Source organism: Lytechinus variegatus, chromosome 13, assembly GCF_018143015.1.
Source record: "Lytechinus variegatus isolate NC3 chromosome 13, Lvar_3.0, whole genome shotgun sequence".
NCBI lineage: Eukaryota > Metazoa > Echinodermata > Echinoidea > Temnopleuroida > Toxopneustidae > Lytechinus > Lytechinus variegatus.
This window is the reverse complement of record NC_054752.1, coordinates 15,197,174-15,217,678: the sequence shown is the minus strand read 5'-3', so window position 1 is coordinate 15,217,678 and position 20,505 is coordinate 15,197,174. Positions and strand designations below refer to the sequence as shown.

At 35.5% G+C, this 20,505-nt stretch overlaps 1 protein-coding gene across 1 annotated transcript; it reads right to left on the bottom strand.

Moving 5' to 3' along the window:
• Nucleotides 1–2,415: 2,415 nt before the first annotated feature.
• LOC121426666 (allatostatin-A receptor-like) lies at nucleotides 2,416–16,260 on the bottom strand. The gene is made up of 2 exons (XM_041623038.1): nucleotides 16,193–16,260; nucleotides 2,416–3,704 (listed from the first exon to the last, which is right to left on the bottom strand). The coding sequence occupies exon 2, from the start codon at nucleotides 3,700–3,702 to the stop codon at nucleotides 2,425–2,427; it is 1,278 nt and encodes a 425-aa protein (XP_041478972.1). The 5' UTR covers nucleotides 3,703–3,704; nucleotides 16,193–16,260; the 3' UTR covers nucleotides 2,416–2,424.
• Between the last annotated feature and the right edge of the window lie 4,245 nt (nucleotides 16,261–20,505).

The window sequence follows — 20,505 nt, the reverse complement described above, 5'->3', positions numbered from 1 at the left end:
TAAACTGCAGTTTCTACAACGAAAACTCCATATCATACCAGATCACTTCACCACAATTTCACGCCAGACTTTATGTCGGAGCAGACTTTATTTCCACCTGGAATATTTTTCTTATGTGGAATTATTTACCCGCCATCAAAGAACTGTTTGCAGTTATTTTGAGAGAGGAATTCTCAGTTCTCATCGAGATCATCAACCTGTTTTTATGAACACTCTTCAACCCATGAAATGCTGGAATTGACTGCTAATCATCATTAACATCGTCTTCACGGACATTTCAACTTGTTACAGTGACTTATCTTTTTCATCGCCCTCCATTATCGCCATCATCGTGAACTTTAACTTAAGGAATTTTCGCCAGCCAACTTGGACTTTTATCTGGATCCTATCATTTGGAATACCGTAATTGCCAGAACTGATTTCAAGAGACGTAACACCACTATCATTTATGATTTGTTTGTATATGCTTAATTATTTCCTGTAATAAAAAGAGGGAAATCTAAACCTAAATTTTACTTGTTATTTGTCGCAGTATCGTATAACATGCGCAATAATAACAAAAGAAACTATAAGAAAATACAAATATCTAGAAAATGAATTACATGCTTCATGTAGGCATATATAGATCAATAATCTACATGTACATGAGGCCATATACCAACAATCAAATTACCATAGATGATTTCGCTAGTTTCACGATATTAATTGTTAACCAATAATTAAACCTAGAATCAATAATAATTTTCACATTCATTCATTTCATCTAAACGTCATTAAAATATTGGGTAATATATATATATTTCTCAACAAGACGTTATGAAAATCAAACAAATTTGTACATTTTCATACCACTATAGTAAAACACAGTAACCCTTGCAGTTAGTGAATACGATATGCACACTCTAAAACATCTCAACATCTTTATTAACTGAAACCTAAACATGCTAAATGCACACCAAAAAGATTTAAAATGTACTGTCTTGACCTTGCTGAAGGTGCCAATTTAACTTGTTCTTGTGAGTTTTATTAGTGTTTGATTCCGTTTCAATGTGAAGGAATATAAAAAAAGTGTATTTCAATATCCTTTTTAAAGTGGAAAAGTAGATCACAGAGATAAGATATACTTAACAAACATAATAGACAGCAAAGTTGAACAAGTTTATCCGAAAGAGAGCGGAATTGTGGGGCACATGCTGTCAAGAAAAAGTCATTAACTCTCATGAATGCCGTTGGTTATGGCTATAAAATGTAGTACGCGATAATGCAAGTCCTATTATTATAGAAACATCTCTATGAATTTTATCTGTGGTAATAACATACTCAATCCCAATAAAAGGTGTCCGAGGAAAACCGAAAGCTAAAATTCAATCATTTATCATTACTTAATCATAAATGCAAAAGACAAATTATCTTAAACAGAATTTTGTTATTTCTTGACCATTTTCTGTGATTTATGTATCAAATTAAAGAGCTGATACTGAACCTTTTACACACATGAATTTCTTATTGAACCTCAGATACTCCCCGACAAGTGGACTTTGGTATCCTTTATTCAAATTGTTTTTATTCACTGTCTCATACGAGAATGAGGAATCTTCTGAGTTATACAAGATGAAAGAAGAGATTCTAAACTTTCAAATGATAGGTAACCTATTGTATTTGTGTTTAAGTTATGTTAACTCATCGATAACTCTCGATTCATATTTTTTAGGACGCACTGTACAAAATGATGTGGGTTGGGATCGCACTATCATAGCTACCCTGCCAATGATACGTGTTGATTATGACTAATCAAATAAAGTAGCTTCATGTTATACCCCCGTCACACTTATTCGGAATCAGCAGGAATCGAGCAGAACCAGCCGGAATGAAGAACTTTCAAAATTCGTGCCACATTCGGGAGGGAATTTGAAATTTTCACTACTTTTGCAAAAATGTCTTCCTTTATTGCGACATGACCGGGTGACTTCTACTTCCAAATGACGTTACAACAGCAGCTGGCCGCGTTTTATGCGATTCGGTTTTCTCTAGAATGCGATCAGAATGCCTCGAATTCTCTTAGAATGTCGTAAGATTATTCAGAATGTAGTCAGAGAGCAGTCAGAAAATGCACTTTGAATGTCATTCGATATTTCTCCACTTCGAATGCACTTCGAAAGTTTTGAACATGAGCAAAACATTCGGGCCGGTCACAAGAATGGACCGAATGTCTAGAATGCACTCAGAATGCAATCAGAATTCTTAGAATGCGCTTCGAATATCCAGGAATGTACCACGAATTTTCATTCCGACGGCATTCCGGCTCATTCCGCCTCTAGTGTGACGGGAGTTTAAAACCCCCGTCACACTAGAGGCGGACTGAGCCGGAATGCCGTCGGAATGAAAATTCTTGGTAGTTTCGTTACCTGCTATATTATTCAGTGTTTAAGTATCGTGCACTGAACTCATTGCAGTATCGGGATTGTCTGTTTCTGATTTGATTCCGAAAGCCGAGATTGTATCGCTACCTTTACGCGTCAGAACGCTTTTGACGGCAAGTCTAAATTCGGCATTGCTTATGGTGTAGATGATTGGGTTTGCACAAGAGTTATAGAAGCCCATGACAGTGAAAATACGATTCAACGGGCTGTAGAGATAGGCAGGACCAATGATCTGTGCGCTGTAGAGGAGGAACGACATTTGGCTAGGCGACCAGCACACCATGAACGTGATGACGACCAATAGCAACATCCTGATGACTCTTCCTTTCGCATGGTGAGACTTCTCGGCATGGGTGGTTTTCACTTTGGAATCGTTCATCGACCTGAAGCGCTTCGCTTGTCGATGCAAGGTTATGATGATCATTGCTTGGGTGATAACCATGATGAACAAAGGACACATGTATTTGAAGATGACCTGGGACAGCCCTCCAAGAAGCCGAAAAGACGGCGGGTCTTTGGGCACCTGGCAGCTATGGGTCGGTTCGTGCACCTTGATGAAGAAATAGAAGTAGGTTGCGTAATTGATGACACAGATCGTCCAGATGATAATGATGTAGATTGTTGTCCGTCGAATGGAGAAGATTCGCCGAAACGTGAACGGGTGAATGACGGCAACGTATCTTTCTACAGAAATGGCAGTCAAGGTGAAGATGGATGCGGTCACGAAGAACCACATGAAGATCTGACCGTTGACCACTCGGCAGTAGACCTCACCAAGCCATGTCGAAGGGACGTACTTGATCTGAGGGACGGGGACGATTGCTATCGAAGACAACAGATCAGCCACTGCCAGAGATCCGATCAAGATGTCGGTGGAGTTCTTGGAGACCCGACGATTGAAAACGACGAGGATTACGACTGCATTACCGATGATGCCAATTATGGCGGAATTCAGGCGGAGAATCGAATGCCAAGGCCAGGTCATCGGATACCAGGCCCAGCTTTCAATAGAGACGTCGGTATTATCAGCAGCATGGACAGTCACTTCATCCATCACTGTTGTAAAAGTGCTATAGTCATATACGGTAGATTCCCGGTTTTCTGCGTCTGTTAAGTGGCTATCATCAAAGCTAGTATTTGGAGGAAGCACTCGTGAGGTGCTTATATGATGATGTAATGTACTTGTACTTGTCTGAACGTCAGCAAGAGACCCGACGAAGAATGAAAATAAAAGACACATGAGAGTACATCCACGGAGCAGCATCCCCTTCAGATTAGCCATGTCTGCAACAGAAGACAAAAATCATGATTTTTTGTTTGTCTTTGTTTTATAATAATATTTATTATTCATTCAGTTCAAAATCAAAGTGATGATACATTGTAAAATATTACAATATCAATATTAATAAAACACTATTCACAAAAGACAAATAATTGTCCATAATACAAATAATCGTACAAAAAGTCATAGCATTATCATTGATATAGAGTAAACATTAACCATTTATAACCAATATAAATTCACAAAATCATACAATAGTTCTGCAGAAAATTCATTGCTCAACATTGATGAAACTGAATGAAATTTATCATATAACAAAAAACGGAAAAGGTTTCGAGTGCTCACTCCCCACACACGCCCATATACACACACAAAATGAACGAAATCGCTCTCACACCCGACCCCCCCCCCCCCTACACACAGAGAGACAAGACACAAAACAATTAGACAGTACAAAAAAGCAAAACAATACAAAACAAATACGAAAGAAAAGCAGAAGGAAAGAAAGAGAGAGAGAGGGGGAAAGAAAGAAAAATAAAGAAAGAAAAAAAAGAAAAAATGGAAAGAAGGAAAGAAGTAACTTGCAAAGTAAAGAAAAGAGGACAGTTTATAGTGACAGACAGACCAGCCAACCCCGCACGTGTGCAGACCTCGTCAAGCCCATCCCTTACTCATCCTTCTAAATTAATTGCTTTTTAGGTGTTCCCACTTTTTATAGTGCTGTGTTAATGTTTTTCGCTCTATTGCAATATTCTTTTCTTCTTCTTTACTTTTAAAAAGTTGTGCTTGTATCTCTTCAGCAGTTGGTAGTTTATGTTTTCCCCTTCTGTGATATATTACAAAATTTGATAAGTAATATAATATGATTTAATAATTGTGTATTTTCTGTTGTCTCTTCTAATCCGACATGGATATCCTTCCACTGTAAGCTTTTAAGAATCGGACATTTTAATATATTGCTACACAATCTCCACAATACTTTAACCATTTCACATTCATAAAATATATGTCTATAAGTTTCTTCATCTTTACCGCAAAAAGAACATTCATTACTAGATATAAATAGATGCCTATATAAATGGTGGTTAACAAAGATAATATTATATAATACTTTATATTGAAACTCTCTTGATCTTCAAATCATCAACTAAAGTATTATTTTTTTAAATTCAACTTTCCATTCCACAGGAACATGTGCAAATATTTCATTAATTGTTACTATTTCGTCGTCATTTAGACCCATAGATCCAAAATAAGTATTTGATTTAAGTTCACCATGTTCATATACAATATGTGCAATTTGTATGTGTTTTTTAAGAAAATATTTTCTTGAAAATATGCCTTTCCTACATTTTTAACATACCTGTTATTGAAAAAAATCATTTGTTTTATCCCTTATGTCCTGTTTGAAGAACAAAGTTATATCAAACCAAATAATACTTAACATTTCCTGGTAGTACTTTGGTTTTTTAGTATTGATCATATCAGTTTAAAATTACAGTAAAAAATTAAAGTATAGCACCTAATGGTCATTTCACTTTCTAATCACCATTTATCATGTTTATCAGTCTTTTGACCCACATCACTCTCTGTACCATTACCATGATTACAAAGAGTTTAAAGAGCATTTTTATTCCCCCTTGTTTATAACCGAGATACAATGTGTTTCTTTTCATTTTTCTTTTCCTCGCCATGAAAAGTCGAAACGAATTTCTTCAATTTCTTAGATCTCTTTGTTTCCATCAATTTAATAACTTTTTAATTTTGCTTAATAATTCTTTATAAATAATTTCTTTAGCAACATCAGGATTAAATGAAAAGACAATACCTAGAATTTTAACCATATCTCTTGAAGAAGAAAAAAAAAGAATGAGAGAGCTGGAGAGAGAAAAAGAGGCCGAGGAACCGCCCCCCCCCCTATTTGCGGAGCAACCAAAAGAAAAAAGGGGAATGAAAGAAAAAAGAAAAAGAAGGAAAGAGAGAGGAAAAAAGAAGGGGAAAACAAAAAGAAAAGGAAGAAGACGAGTAAATAAAAGATGAGGGGAAGATTTGGAAAATAATCAAGAAAATTTTTCATGTCACTAAATAAACGCTCGCGCTTCGCGCTCGCATTGAATTTTAGGTGACTTACATATATTTTTTAATATGGAGTTTAAATGTCAATATATAATATGCAAAACATATTTCATCTCGAAAATCGAACTATCATTATTTTATGTGATTTACGAATAGATTTTTTAAAAGTGCTCTGTCAGTTTTATGGTCTGAATATAATCGTTTTTTGCTCGCGCTGCGTGCTCGCAAATATTGATTTATCAGGTTCCTACTATTTTCGTGTATTCCATAAGTTTTCAAAATATCCCTTTTCAGGTCTGATTGTCAAAACGTATCAGCTAGCGCTGCGTTCGCATTTTGATTGGCGAGTTCAATTCAATTCTTTTTATTTCATTTCCATTCAAAACATAATACAAAGTAATATAAAGTAAAACAAATCAAGTTCAATTTTACAGAAGGCCATTCTTACTTCGTAAAACAAACAAAAAGGCAACAGTATGATAGAGCATATATGGAAATGAGAGGGGGTTCACTAATGTCTCGATTATACAACAGACTACCTAAAATATCCTTTTCATGACAGTGTATAAAAAAATTAGGCTCACAATTTGCGTTCGCATTAATGGCTAATATTAACTGATGCATCCTAGTTATAATTACAAAAGTGATTGAAATGTCCAGTTTTCACGCCATCATCAAATCGCTCCCTCATTAGGCATGAATGAATAAGATATTAATTCAATAATTGTCCCTTTTGGTTCATCTCGGGCTTAGCAAGAGAAATCCACAGCCTTCATTTTCATACAATGACATATCCTAAGGAGTGTCAGACCACAATATCAAAAAAAATTCTGCTCGTGCTTTGTGCTCTCATTATTAAGAGAGAAAGATCCCCTATTATTGATTATTTTCATGATTTACAAAACATAAGCAGAGTGTCCCGATTTTAGGTCTAAATCTAGATTTTTTGCGCTCACGCTTCGCGCTCGCGTCAAAAATTGTTTAGTTACATAGCTATTTTGTTCACGATTATAAACATTGATTAAAATTTTCCATTCTTTATGTAGGAATGTCAAACTTTTTTCAGCTCGCATGATTTGATTGCTGAAATATGTAAAGTCTCCATGGCTAAGTGGCAATCCTCAACAGGTACCTCTTCGATCAGATCAAAACGCATATGAAAATTTTCTGCTCGCGCTTTGCACTCGTTTTATTAATATAAGGAAGATCCCCAATTAGTCATCCTTTTCATGATTTACAAAACATGAGTTTCTCTCATTAGGTCTAAATCTTGAAATTTTCCGATGGTGCTTTGCGCTCGCATTATTTTTTTTTAGTTATATACCTATTCTGTTTATGTTACAAAAACTGATTAGAATTTCCATTCTTCGGGCAAAAGTGTCAAAAAATTTCAGCTCGCGCTTCGCGCTCGCATTATTTGATTTTTAAAATATTCAACGTCTTCATGGCCAACTGCATGCAATGTTTAAAAAAGTACCTATTCTCACATCTTTTTAAAGATGACAAAAATTGTCAAGAATGTTCAAATTTAAGGAAAAATACACAAGATTTCCAAAAAAATTAGCTCGCGCTTCGCACTCGCATTATATAAATAAGGATTATGATATTATAAATTTATGTTGATTATTAAGAATAAAGCTAAAAAGTAGCTATTAGGACTACCTCTTCAAAGAAACCGAAAATTCATCTTCGAGCGGCCGATCGGGAAAAATATGGCTGAAAAAAATTTCCACCCCCTCCCTATTGGCGAAGGCTGGATCCGCCCCTGGATGCTATTTTGAATTCCAATAGGGTTTCCAAATTGCCCCCAGTAATCCGTCCAATAGATATGCTGCAAAATGGCTACTGTCTTGAAATCTAGAGAGGATCGACTGTTATAAAAAAATCATTAAAGTCATTTTCTTAAGTTTTAAATAATTTGAGGCACTGCGTTTTAGACATAAAGGCAGGTTTTTGACCTGCTGGTTTTAGAATATTGCTGCAATAATTGCAATATTTATTAAAAATTGACATACAAAAACTGCTCCAGACTTTGAAGTACAGATGGTTATATAGTGATATGGTGATGATATTAATATTGATGATAATAATAATAATACATATTTTATTGATCAAATTAGAATTCAGTAACAGAAATTCTACGAAAATTTATTTTGCCTATACCCTGTAGATCGTAAGCCCGGCAGCAACTTAACAACGCCACATCGGACGTTGCTATATATCCCTTAAACAGGGAAAATTCACCCTTGGAGAAAAGTTTTTTGAAAAACACAAGAAAATATGATATAAAAGAAATATTGGTGGATCCATCAAATATTAAGAAAGTAAATAGAATTTTAAGTTTTTGATTTGTGACGTCATTTACTGTACGAATAGCTGCCCCATATGTTATGTGATATAAAATGCATAAATGGTTCATGATGGGTAATTTTTTTTCTTTCTGTAGCGGATGTGAAATCATTTGTTTGTTGATATACTGAGGGTTCGATAAAATACATTTTCTTTTTTTTTAGGATGCTACGTTTCATTGATTTCTTTTCACTATGAGATACATTTGGGAAATGCTTACATCTGACGTCACACAATAAAATTCCAATAGCTCTTTTAACTTTTTGATGGAATTTCCTCAAACCTTAAATATTTCTTCATTATCTATTCTGTTTTTGTAACGATAAACTTTTTATCAGGGTGAACCTCCCCTTTAATTCGTTGACCGGCAAACAGGGTAGAAGCAACTCCCCTCTTCTACCATCTTTTGGTCTGACGCTGTCAGTGCTTGAACTCCCGCTGATCTCCCGGTTGTGAGGCAAACATACCCACATTGTCGAAGACAAGATGGGTATCCATTGAATCGTTCCTAAGTAATTCCTGGAGATCAATAAGATTCACTCTCAACCGTCCCAGCATATAAATGATTGATAACAATAATAAATGGATTGCCATCAGTTATACCATACATGATTTTTGATTCGTGCTACTTATTGTACTTATTTTTCCCCACAATAATCAATATTCAGAACTAGGTTAGCTAATCATGTCTATTTTGTCGTGATGGATTATATGGGAATTTAAAATGGTAGTTATAAAGTGTGTTAGGTGATATATTTCATTATCTATCCATATTTGAAATTAACATATAATACAAGTTTTTGCTTAATAATACCAATTTACAGTGTCACAGATAATGTAGAACTTAATAAAATGATATTTAATGATTTTTCATCGCGGCCATCTTGGATTTCAAGGTGGCGGCCATTTTCAGCTGACCTGATGGATCAATCTCTGGGGCAGCAATATTCTAAAACCAGCAGGCCAACCTGCATGCCTGCTAAAATGCAGTGCCTCCAATTATCTAAAACTCAAGAAAATGATTTTAATAAATTTTCACGACAATCGATCCTCTATAGATTTCAAAATGGTGGCCATTTTGCAGCATATCTATTGGACAGATTACTAGGAGGAAATTTCAATACCCCAAGATGCCAAATTTCAAAATAGTACCTGCACTATAGGATACTTGATTTTTTCATGGCAGCCATATTGGATTTCACGGGCCTAAAACATTTCCCATCAACTCGCGTGTTTAAGATGAAATTCGTGTTTAAGGATGAAATTCGAGGGTTGAATGTTTACTACCAGTGGATAGAAGGATAGGATATGTCTGACATTCCATATTTGACCAAAAAAGGGTACCTTGACCGACTCATTTAAAAAAATTAATCACCATTTATGAAGACTACACCTTACAGGATCAAATTCATCACTTGAGAAAGTAAAATGGCCCTACTACTTCCGCCAATGTAAAGATAGTTCGAAAATGGTGATGTATCTTCCCAATTTGAAAAAAGGGAGTTCAGCAAAGTTACGCTCCCTAACATCAGTGTAAATTGACAATCATATTCATTCATTTTTTTGTCAATCGCAATATAAAAATCAAACATTAAGAATTTGCCTGCCAGTTGTAATTAGGCCCAAGTAACCCTGTCAGGGATCAGATCGCTGAGGCCAGCAATATTGAAATAAGCACCCCACACTAGGTCTATATGTCAGTGCAAACCACAGATCATATAAAACTCAAATAATTTTATGCCAGCCAGCTTGGAATTCAAGATGACGGCAATTTTTCCGCCGACCAATTACCAGATTGCTTGAATCGACCGTTAATTATTGCAATAATAAAATCATGGCAGCCATCTTGGATTTCATGATGGCGGCCATTTTGCCACACACCAAAATTTCAACTTGCTGGGGACCGGCAATATTTGAAATCAGCGCCTCAAAACTCCCCTATATGACAAATTTCAGTGTCACATGCCACGTAAAACTCAAGAAAATGATATTTAATGATTTTTCATAGCGGCCATCTTGGATTTCAAAATGGCGGCCGACCCAATGTTCAAATCGCCGCTGGGGCCGGCAATTTTTTAAATCAGCGTCCAAAAATACCTCTGTAAATTTCACACTTTCTGCCAGCTCCGAGCATCTTGGCCGTTTTTGTCACATAACCGCTCCACTAATATGTCAAAATTGCGAGTTCACAACTACAACTACCATGCATACGATCAGATCAACTAAAATATGAGTCAGCGAACGTTTGAAATATTTCTATAACAGGTTGAGCAGTGAAACATAATGATTTCACAAAATTGAATGTTATGGATTCTTGTATAAAATAGATTCAACTTTTTACCAAAGGATTGGAATATTTGTATCTTAGTATTGAAGTGTAACATTAATTGTACACAAACGAAATATTTTGTTCAGTATTTTGCAATAGATGCATGCACACACAATAACTGGCTTTCATTTTTTTCAGAGAAAAGGAGATCGATGAACCGCTGATATACCGCTGAATGTTCTATATTGTGTGATTATACATTCTTCGTTAAGTTAAAGGAAATGAAATAAAATAATCCCGCCAATTGTTTCCCAATAGAAAATGCAAACCACTTGAATGCAACCAGCATGTCTCGTGACATGCGAATTTACATCGAGATTACTATAGTTATGTTGATTCCTACCAATAGAGCCCTGCATACCCACAAACAAATAAGTGGACCGACAAACAAATTTAAGTGGAAGTTACGTTAGCAAAACGTTTAAAACATTTCTATTACTGGATGAACAGTGAAACATAATGACATGTGCAGAAAAACAAACAAACACGCCAATTTTTCAAGGATCTACAAACTTAAACATGTTAAACGAATTTCTTGTTACTCCGTTACCCCTATACATGTTCACAGCACACTGATAGCAATCTTTTGTAAGTTTTACTTAACGACCATTTTTGTCAAAGCTTTCATTGATGATATTTCGTTAGTCTAGATCATTAAAAGATATCATTAAATTCTGAAATCGTCAACAGAAGGTTATCCTGAATTTATTCCAGTTTGAGTTAATCCAAAAGTAACATCTCATATAAGTTAGATGCACTCATGATAAGTATATCAGTATATGCACACTAACGAAAACGATAGATAAATAAACAAGACCTTATCTGATAAACCTTTTTTTCACTTCTAGTTAGTAAAAGCTGTCCTTAGTGTTCAAACTTTTGGAATGTTGGTAATCCTGGCAATTTCCCTATTTCAACATCACTTCAAATGATGTTTTTTTTTGTAGTTTAGACTTGTTTAAAAGAACAAGTATCACCTCGAAACAGATCAAAATACTCTCAGATTCTCCGACTGTATCAAATCTTTTTCTTTTCAAAACTAGTATAAACAAACATTCTTCTCTTAATCTTGATATAGGCCTGTATTATCTGAAATGATTTTACATAGATATTTTTTTTTCAAACATACTCCTGATATCCCTCTTTATTTCTTTTTGTTTTGTGAATTAATATCATGCACTTCTCTCCTAGGCTTTTTCAAACATGTCAAAGTTATAAACTCTACTATCATTCTCTTCAGTGAGATTTTGCAAAATAAAACTTCTGCTCATTGCCAACAGATATTCCAAATAGTAATTTCCTAATGTTATCATCGCTTGAAATAATAATCTTTTTTTTGTGTTAAAGTTGCTTAAAAAACACTTATCACCTTCCAAACAATTAAAAATAATCTAAGATTCCCCGACATAGTAAATTTTTCTCATCCTTTTTTTTCAAAACCTGTATAAACAACCATTCTTCTTGTATATACTCGATAGGCCTGCGATAGCTAAAAACAAAAAAATAACATAGATTTTGATATTTTGAACATCCTCCTGATGTTCTTCTTTATCTTTTTTTGTCTTGTAAATTAATGTTAACAATCTCTAAAACACCACTTCCCTTTTTCCTTTTCAAAGTTATCAACTCTACTATAATTCTCTTCAATAAGATTTTGCAAAGTAACTTCTGCTCACTGCCAGCAGGAGCCCGTTGCATAAAACTTTTTACCTGAGAAAACTCAGGTTGTATTTACCGGAGTTTTTGCCCTGTGTTAAAGTCAATTGCAGAAATAAGACTAACCATAGTTTTCACATTTTACCAGAGTTTTCTCAGGTAAAAAGTTTTATGCAACGGGCCCCAGATATGAAAAAAAATTATATCCTAATTTCATCATCGCTTGAACTAATGATTTGTTTTGTCTGTCGTTAAAACTGTTTGAAGAAATAAAGATAAAAAACATTAATCACCTTCCAAACAGATCAAAATACTGTCAGAATCTTAAACAAAATCTTTTTTTTTTCTTCGAAAACCTGTATAGACAAACATTGTTCTTGTATATATTGTATATATAGGCCTCCGTTATCTGAGAAAAAAAAAATTACATAGATTTTTAGATTCTGAACATCCTCCTGGGCCCATAACACAAAACTTAGCAATGATCGTTGAACATTTTTCTACGATTGATTTCACTGACTACAACGTACATTCAATCGTAAAAATCAAGCGGAGGATCAATCGCTAACCTTTGTGTTACGGGACCCCGATGTTACTCTTTATCTCTTTCTGTTTTGCGAATTAATGTTAACAATCTATAAAACACCTGCACTTCTCTGATTTTTTTTCTCCTAAGTTGACAAAACTATCATTCTCTCCATTGAGATTTTGCAAAATAATTTCTGCTTAACAGATGTCAACAGATATTCAAAAGAATTAAATACTCTCAGTTTCTCCAAATCAGAAATGATTTCTTTTCATCCGGCAGGTTATCAAAAAGAGTTTACCATCACTGAAATCATATAATCATCAACGTAAACGTTATTATTCTTAATCTTCTATTTATGTGGGGTATTATCTTTACCTGTTTCATCATCGATCAAAATCCTCTGAGTTTTTGTTCGCTTTCCTTGTTATTTTCTTCCCTTGATCTCTCCGAGATGAGTCATATTCACATTTGCCTTTGCTTTCATTCCTTCCTCCGTTAATTGCTGAACATTACCCATTGCTCGATTATCTCCAGACTCCTTTTTCGCGTTGGTATTTCTACTTGTATCTCTCGTCTCTTTCCTTCCCTCGTCCTCCCTCTCGATGATGACCAGGGGTGGTATTCGGAGATCCAATTTATCTTTATCTCCGTTAAAATCAGAGAAATAAATACCCTGAAAATCTCTCTGAATTGGTATTCTGAAAGCAATTTTATCATCATTTTATCTCTGTAAGACACACCTATTTTTTAAATCAATATCCAATTAGGAACGCGATTTTATAGCTCTCTCATATCACTCAACCAATGGAAACCATAGGAGGTGTGGCGAAGGAGCGAGATTGCGTCAATTGGCGCATTTCACCGGGAAAATAAAAAAACGGGAAAAAGAAAAAGGGCGGGAGAAAGAAATAAAGGGAAAGCGGAATGAAAGAAAAAAGGAAAGGAGGAAAAGGAAAGGGAAAAGAAAACAAAGATTCTTTTGTAAATGGAAAAGGAAGAAAAAGCGGGAAAAGGTAGGAAAGAAGAACATGTGAGAAAAAACAAATCATTCCGGAATAGGCTTATGTGATGCAAAAGCATGATGGGAAATGTATAAAAAGATGACAAAATGGCAAACAATAGCGGGAAACGAAGGTAGATTGGAATTAGACAAGAAGAAATAAAATAAATTATAGGAGACAACGTATAATGAAATGAATGGAAACAAAAAAATATTTCTGAATATAATGGAAAATCTATCACAATCATAAGTAGAATTTAATTTCAACAAGCATTTTTTTCCAGCTCGCTTTGCACACAGGCGACTTTTAACGATATATTTTCCCACATTGCTTTATGTTTTGCCCCTCAAAATATTTGGTTCATTACGCACCTGGGTTGAATAAATGTGTTGTGTAAAAGCTATATACCCGCGATTTGATTAAAATAGCGGCAATCTGCGAGGTTTAAATGGCTTTGATATCAAGAAGTTCCGGGTGCTCCGCCCCGGACCCCAAACGCACAGCAGTGCCGTATATGAGTATAGAAGGGTTGGGTCATTGGCCCCAAAAGTTCTACGAACAAGAACAACAAAAAAAAGGGAGGAAAGAAACGCAAAGGGAAAGTGAAGGATGTCATTTTATTTACTGAATATAATGTCAAAAATATCTCAAAGTTAGATTCTCATGAAAAGGTGTTTTTTTTCTCTCTTAAAGCTACTTCCCAAAGAATCCTGTTCACAGTGGCGTACAGACCACAAAAAAGGGATTGAAAGAGAAAAGAGTAAAATATATTATTTTCTGGATATCATGTCAAAATCTATCACAAAATTTGATTTTTGTATCAAAAAGGTCAAAATTTTTGCTCGAAGATAAATTTCGCCCGTTACGCAATATCTGGCCCTCTAAAAAAAGTCGCCTCATTACGGCCTGTTCATACCATGACATGACCGGGAAAGGTTTGGCTCTTGTCCCCCCCCCCCCCCCGCCACCGACTCCTGTTTTCCTCTTTCTTCCATGAAATCAGGCTTCTCCGATATAATTCTCTCACCACTTTGTCTGTATCCTCCTCACTGTGAGCTCCGGGATCCCCATTATAACAAAATTCTACCTGGAAATATAAGATGAAATTCTGTCTATCTCCTTTTCACGATTCAATCTTTCCTCTTCCAATTTGTTTTGGATTCTGTGTATTTCTACCCTTCCCTTCTTCAATCTCTTTAGAAAGTTTAAGGACTCTGCAAAGCTGTGCAGCTTACTTTCTCTTACACCTTCGTAGCTATTTTGCTTTCTAAAATATCGAAGAGATTGACTGTTCAGTTTATCAATCTTTGCATTTAGTAGTTTCGGTTACACTTCCTATTTCCGAAACACGTAAATTGCCTAATACTCGATGTTCGTTAATCCGAAAACGTAAAAGGGTTCGTTAATCCGAACATTTGTGGTGTTATTCTCGAGGTTCGATAAACCGAAAACGAAATAAGGTTCGTTGTTCCGAAGGTTCGTTAGTCCGAAAAACGAAATAAGGTTCATTAATCCTTTAGTTTTCGGATTAACGAACCTCCGGAATTACCAACCTTACTTCATTTTCGAATTAACGAAGGTCCGATGTTCCGAAGATTCGTTAATCCGAAAACGAAATAAGGTTCGTTGTTCCGAAGGTTCGTTAGTCCGAAAAACGAAATAAGGTTCATTAATCCTTTAGTTTTCGGATTAACGAACCTCCGGAATTACCAACCTCACTTCATTTTCGAATTAACGAAGGTCCGATGTTCCGAAGATTCGTTAATCCGAAAACGAAATAAGATTCGTTGTTCCGAAGGTTCGTTAGTCCGAAAAACGAAATAAGGTTCATTAATCAATATAGTTTTCGGATTAACGAACCTTCGGAATTACCAACCTCACTTCATTTTCGAATTAACGAACCTTCGGAATTACGAACCTCATTTCGTTTTCGGACTAACGATCCTTCGGAATTACGAACCTTCGGAAATACGTACATTCGGAATATCGAACCTTCGGAATATCCGAACCTTTGGAATAACGAAGCTTCGGAATTACGAATGTATGCGGTAGTTTCTCTACTGCAGGTAGCAGATCCCCTGAGCTTTCCGGTAGGGCATGGCTGCTGGGCGTGACTGGCCTACGTCATTTAGAACCGGATGGTCTCTTGTTCATTCTTGCGTGTATCACTGTCCAAAATCAGTATTTCGTGTTTAAGTGTATAGGAATTGATTTCGTCATGTTCCGATTTTGAACGATTCATCACTTTAAAATGATGATTCATTTTAGTACTATTAACTAATTTATTTCCCAAACTTTCTGATCTTTACCTTCACTTAGCAGAAGCTAAAATGGCTGACGAGATTTCTCATTTTATCTAGGTGTCGTTTTCTTACAACTAACACTTGCAAGATCACCCCCAAACTGTGGGAGGCAATAAATTAAACTTTCATACGCTTCATTTTTATATTTTTTTCGTTTGTAGGCATACTAAAAAAGGGAAACATGGTCACATAGATCGAGAAACCACATTACTGTGATAAGATTCAGAGTTATGAAGGGCTTACTTACCTCTGCTGTGAGAACTTCAACGGCGGATCCTGCTGAAACAACCCAAGGTTCAGTCTGACAAATTCGACGTTGTGCTTCCACTTTCATATACACAAGAGGCACCCGAGATAGGAAAAGTATAATAGTCAAATTTCTATCTTGGTAACCTAATCGGATTACCCATCCCACTATTGGAAATTTAAACCATGATACTCTGCAATTGGCCTGTGCTCAGCCAACTAAGAATCTTCTGTAATGGTTCTATCATTTTTTGTCGGTTATATAGTTATAGTAAAGAGTCAAGACTATACACGAGAAGAGACGAGTATATGGATCATCAAATGGGCTTTTAATTTACTTGTTTACACAGAAATACATATAGCTTCGGCGCCTTAATTCCTTAACATATGAAAGCTTTCTTGATTTCAATTCTTCTTGTTCTACAAAGAAGATTTAAATGTTTGAATTCTTATAGTCACGCTATATTCTATTGATTACCAAACGAAAAACAAGTCCTAATCCCTAGTAATCGGCTTAATTCCGGATGTCAGGCAGGCCTTCTAGCAAATGAATTATTTTCTTTGCAATGCTTACATGACTGGCAATGCTGACAAGGAACAAAAATATATATTTGCTCTTCATCTTTTGAGAAAGATATAAAACCATTTTTGTCAGTGTCTTTATCGGATCGAGATGCTCTTTAAATGGAAATAGTTTCTTACTCTTATTAAAGGACAAGTCCACCCCAAAAAAAGCTTGATTTAAGTAAAAAGAGAAAAATTCTACAAGCATAACACTGAAAATTTCATCAAAATCGGATGTAAAATAAGAAAGTTACGACATTTTAAAGTTTCGCTTCATTTCACGAAACAGTTATGTGCACATCTCGGTCGGTATGCAAATGAGGGAACTGATGACATCACTCACTCACTATTTCTTTTGTATTTTATTATATGAAATATGAAATATTTTTGATTTTCTCGTCATTGTCATGTGAAATGAAGTTTCATTCCTCCCTGAACACGTGGAATTCCATTATCTTAACATTTTGTGCTTTTCAGGCAAGGAGGTCCTATTCATCAAATTCGTAAAAATTTAAATAATGTATAATTGAAACAAAAAAAAACAAAAGAAATAGTGAATGGGTGACATCATCGACTCTCTCATTTGGATGCAACTGGCTCGTTCAAACAAATATTTTGTAAAAAATAAGCAAAACTTTGAAATGTCATAACTTTCTTATGTTACATTCGATTTTGATGAAATTTTCAGCATTGTGCTTGTCTGATTTTTCTCTATTGTTTCAAATCAATATTTTTCTAAGGTGGACTTGACCTTTAAAAGATCACTTATACTGCACTTTTTAAGTTTACCTTCATCTAACTTATGCACTGTAAAAACTGCGGTGTTAAAACGGACACCAATTGGTGTTAATAGAGGACCACATCCTGAGGTGTTAAAATTACACCCTAGAGATTAAACATAACACCAAAGAGGGTAAATGTAAAAACAAAAAGTGTTGTAATAACACCTATAGATGTAAAACTGTCATCACCAATTTAACACCGGTGTAAAATAACTGGTGTGGTCCTCTATGTATACAACGCTTAACACCATGCATAATTTTTGCTGTGTGGTCCATGGCCATAAACGGGGGGGGGGGTGTTGAGGCAGTTTTCCCTACACCAAGATGCATTAACAACTAGCTTCTGAATAGACAATGTACATAAAAATTAAAAATGTGATCATCTTTGATGAATGGGGAAAATGCTAAAAAGGGGGTATCGTAAAGTCATCTTTAAGCCATCGCTTTTTTGCCTTTTGAATGTTTCCATAAATATTGAACAAGGAATTTATCCAAGACAATGTAATTTCATATTCAGATTCCTTGAAATCTAAGCTTTAAAACTTCCTTTCAACCAGTCAACATCTTCATTGATTCATCCCATCACATGTATATGTAAATATATTTCATTAGTACAAGCCTTGAATTTATTTTTATTTTTTACTTTACATAGGGGACTGCCTCGACAGGACATTTGCTTTGTTATTTTGCAGCTTCCCATTTCATGCTCATTATTATGCATAATACTGTAAATAGCCTTGTACAATCTTAGCTTTCTCATCGTATCCATGTATTTAATTTATTTTTCTTTCCTTTTGGGTTTTTATCGTTTTCATATGCTCAATGACTTTTGTATTAAAATGGACTTGAATAAATCACTAAATGAAAATAAAATGAAACGAAGACATACTAGTATACATTTGAAGACGTCGTATCGCTGTCATAATTGTTATTATACACAAATAAACAATCTCATTTTTGTGTAAGTCTCAACACCAGTACGCCGTATTATGAGGTGGCCACATGTACAGGCAAATACATAATTCATTACGATTACACGTCTCAATCTGAATTACCACCACCATGAATATCAAGACATCGTAAAGCTGTGACGTCATGTTTACGATTATTAAAGGTCAAGTCCACCTCAGAAAAATGTTGATTTGAATAAATAGAGAAAATCAGACAAGCACAATGCTGAAAATTTCATCAAAATCGGATGTGAAATAAGAGAGTTATGACAGTTCAAAGTTTCGCTTATTTTTCACAAAATAGTTATATGAACGAGCCAGTTACATCCAAATGAGAGAGTCGATGATGTCACTCACTCACTATTTCTTTTGTTTTTTATTGTTTGAATTATATAATATTTCAATTTTCACGAATTTGATGATTAGGACCTCCTTGCCTGAAGCACAAAATGTTAAAATAATAGAATTCCACGTGTTCAGGGAGGAATTAAACTTTATTTCACATGACAATGACGAGAAAATCAAAATATTTCATATTTCATATAATAAAATACAAAAGAAATAATGAGTGAGTGATGTCATCAGTTCCCTCATTTGCATACCGACCAAGACTGATGTGCATATAACTGTTTTGTGAAATGAAGCAAAACTTTAAAATGTCATATACTTTATTTTACATCCGATTTTGATGAAATTTTCAGTGTTATGCTTGTCGAATTTTTCTCTTTCTATTCAAATCAAGTTTTTGTCGGGGTGGACTTGTCCTTTAAGAGTTTGGCCAGTCTTGCCAATTTCTTAAAAAGTCGTCGGTTTACTAGTAGGGGAGATGAGGCCTTGATGTAAGCCGGATCGAGTCCTTGGAAGGCATTAAAGGCCTAAGTGGTATTTAATTCATTGAGATGGTCAGTGCGCTCTCAAGATCACTGAAGAGAATCAAGAATGACTGTTCCTGCTGCATCCACACGCTGGCCTCTGGTGGTGAATGATAACGATTAATGAATGATAATTAAAGGTAAACGCTAGTTGTGGTGACGATATCAAAATGAGTTCGTACAGAATGCAGTGAAATGACAACCAAAGTGTCTGTTTGTTTAAATAAAACGTACGTGCCAAAGGATTCTGGAAGAAATTGTGTAATTGCTGAGAAATCAGCAAATAAGCACAGGATTCGGGTAGAGCGTCGGGCCCGACATTCAAAGCAATAATTATACACTGTCACACGTGCGCTTATCTGTGTTGGGGATCTTCAGTCTGAACATTTTTCAGCGTAGATCTCAAGATTTCACAAAGTTCAGTTTTTGTAACTGTACCAGATCTAGATCCTCGATGATATACTGAAAATTAAGCCTTATTTTACAGACTTTCTCATGAAATCAGTGTTTACTGCAACTACTGGATTTCTCTTTAATGTTGCATTTTCTCCATCGCCTGGGATGGGAATATACCAGCCATTTTTTGGTCTTACACAAAATATGTTAAGATCGATTTACCATAGACATGCTGAAGTACTCTGCTCAAGATGTTTCAGAAATTCTTCAACGGAATAATAGAATCAAAAACCAAATTTAATGTGTGTGTGTGTGGGGGGGGGGGGTTAATGAGGAGTGCACGGAGGCGCCAGCTTTTTTTTTTCTATATTTCTCCCTCTCTTTCATTCACCCACATAAATCTTCAGTCTCAGTCCAGCACGCGCGCACACACACACGAAGGAACCAATATTAACACACACTTTTTCTCTCTCTCACACACACACACACGCACCATCTCCCTCTGTCTCTCTGTTCACGCGCGCACACACACACACACGAAAGAACCTATATTATCACACTCTTTTTCTCTCTCTCAAACACATACGCACACACACCCCCTCCCTCTGTCATTCTGTTCACGCGCGCACACACACACAAAGGAACCTGTATTATCACACACTTTTTCTCTCTCACACACACACGCACCCCACACGATCGAGCACGCACCTTGTATGTAGGCCTATATAAAAGAAAGCGTTCTTTATATTT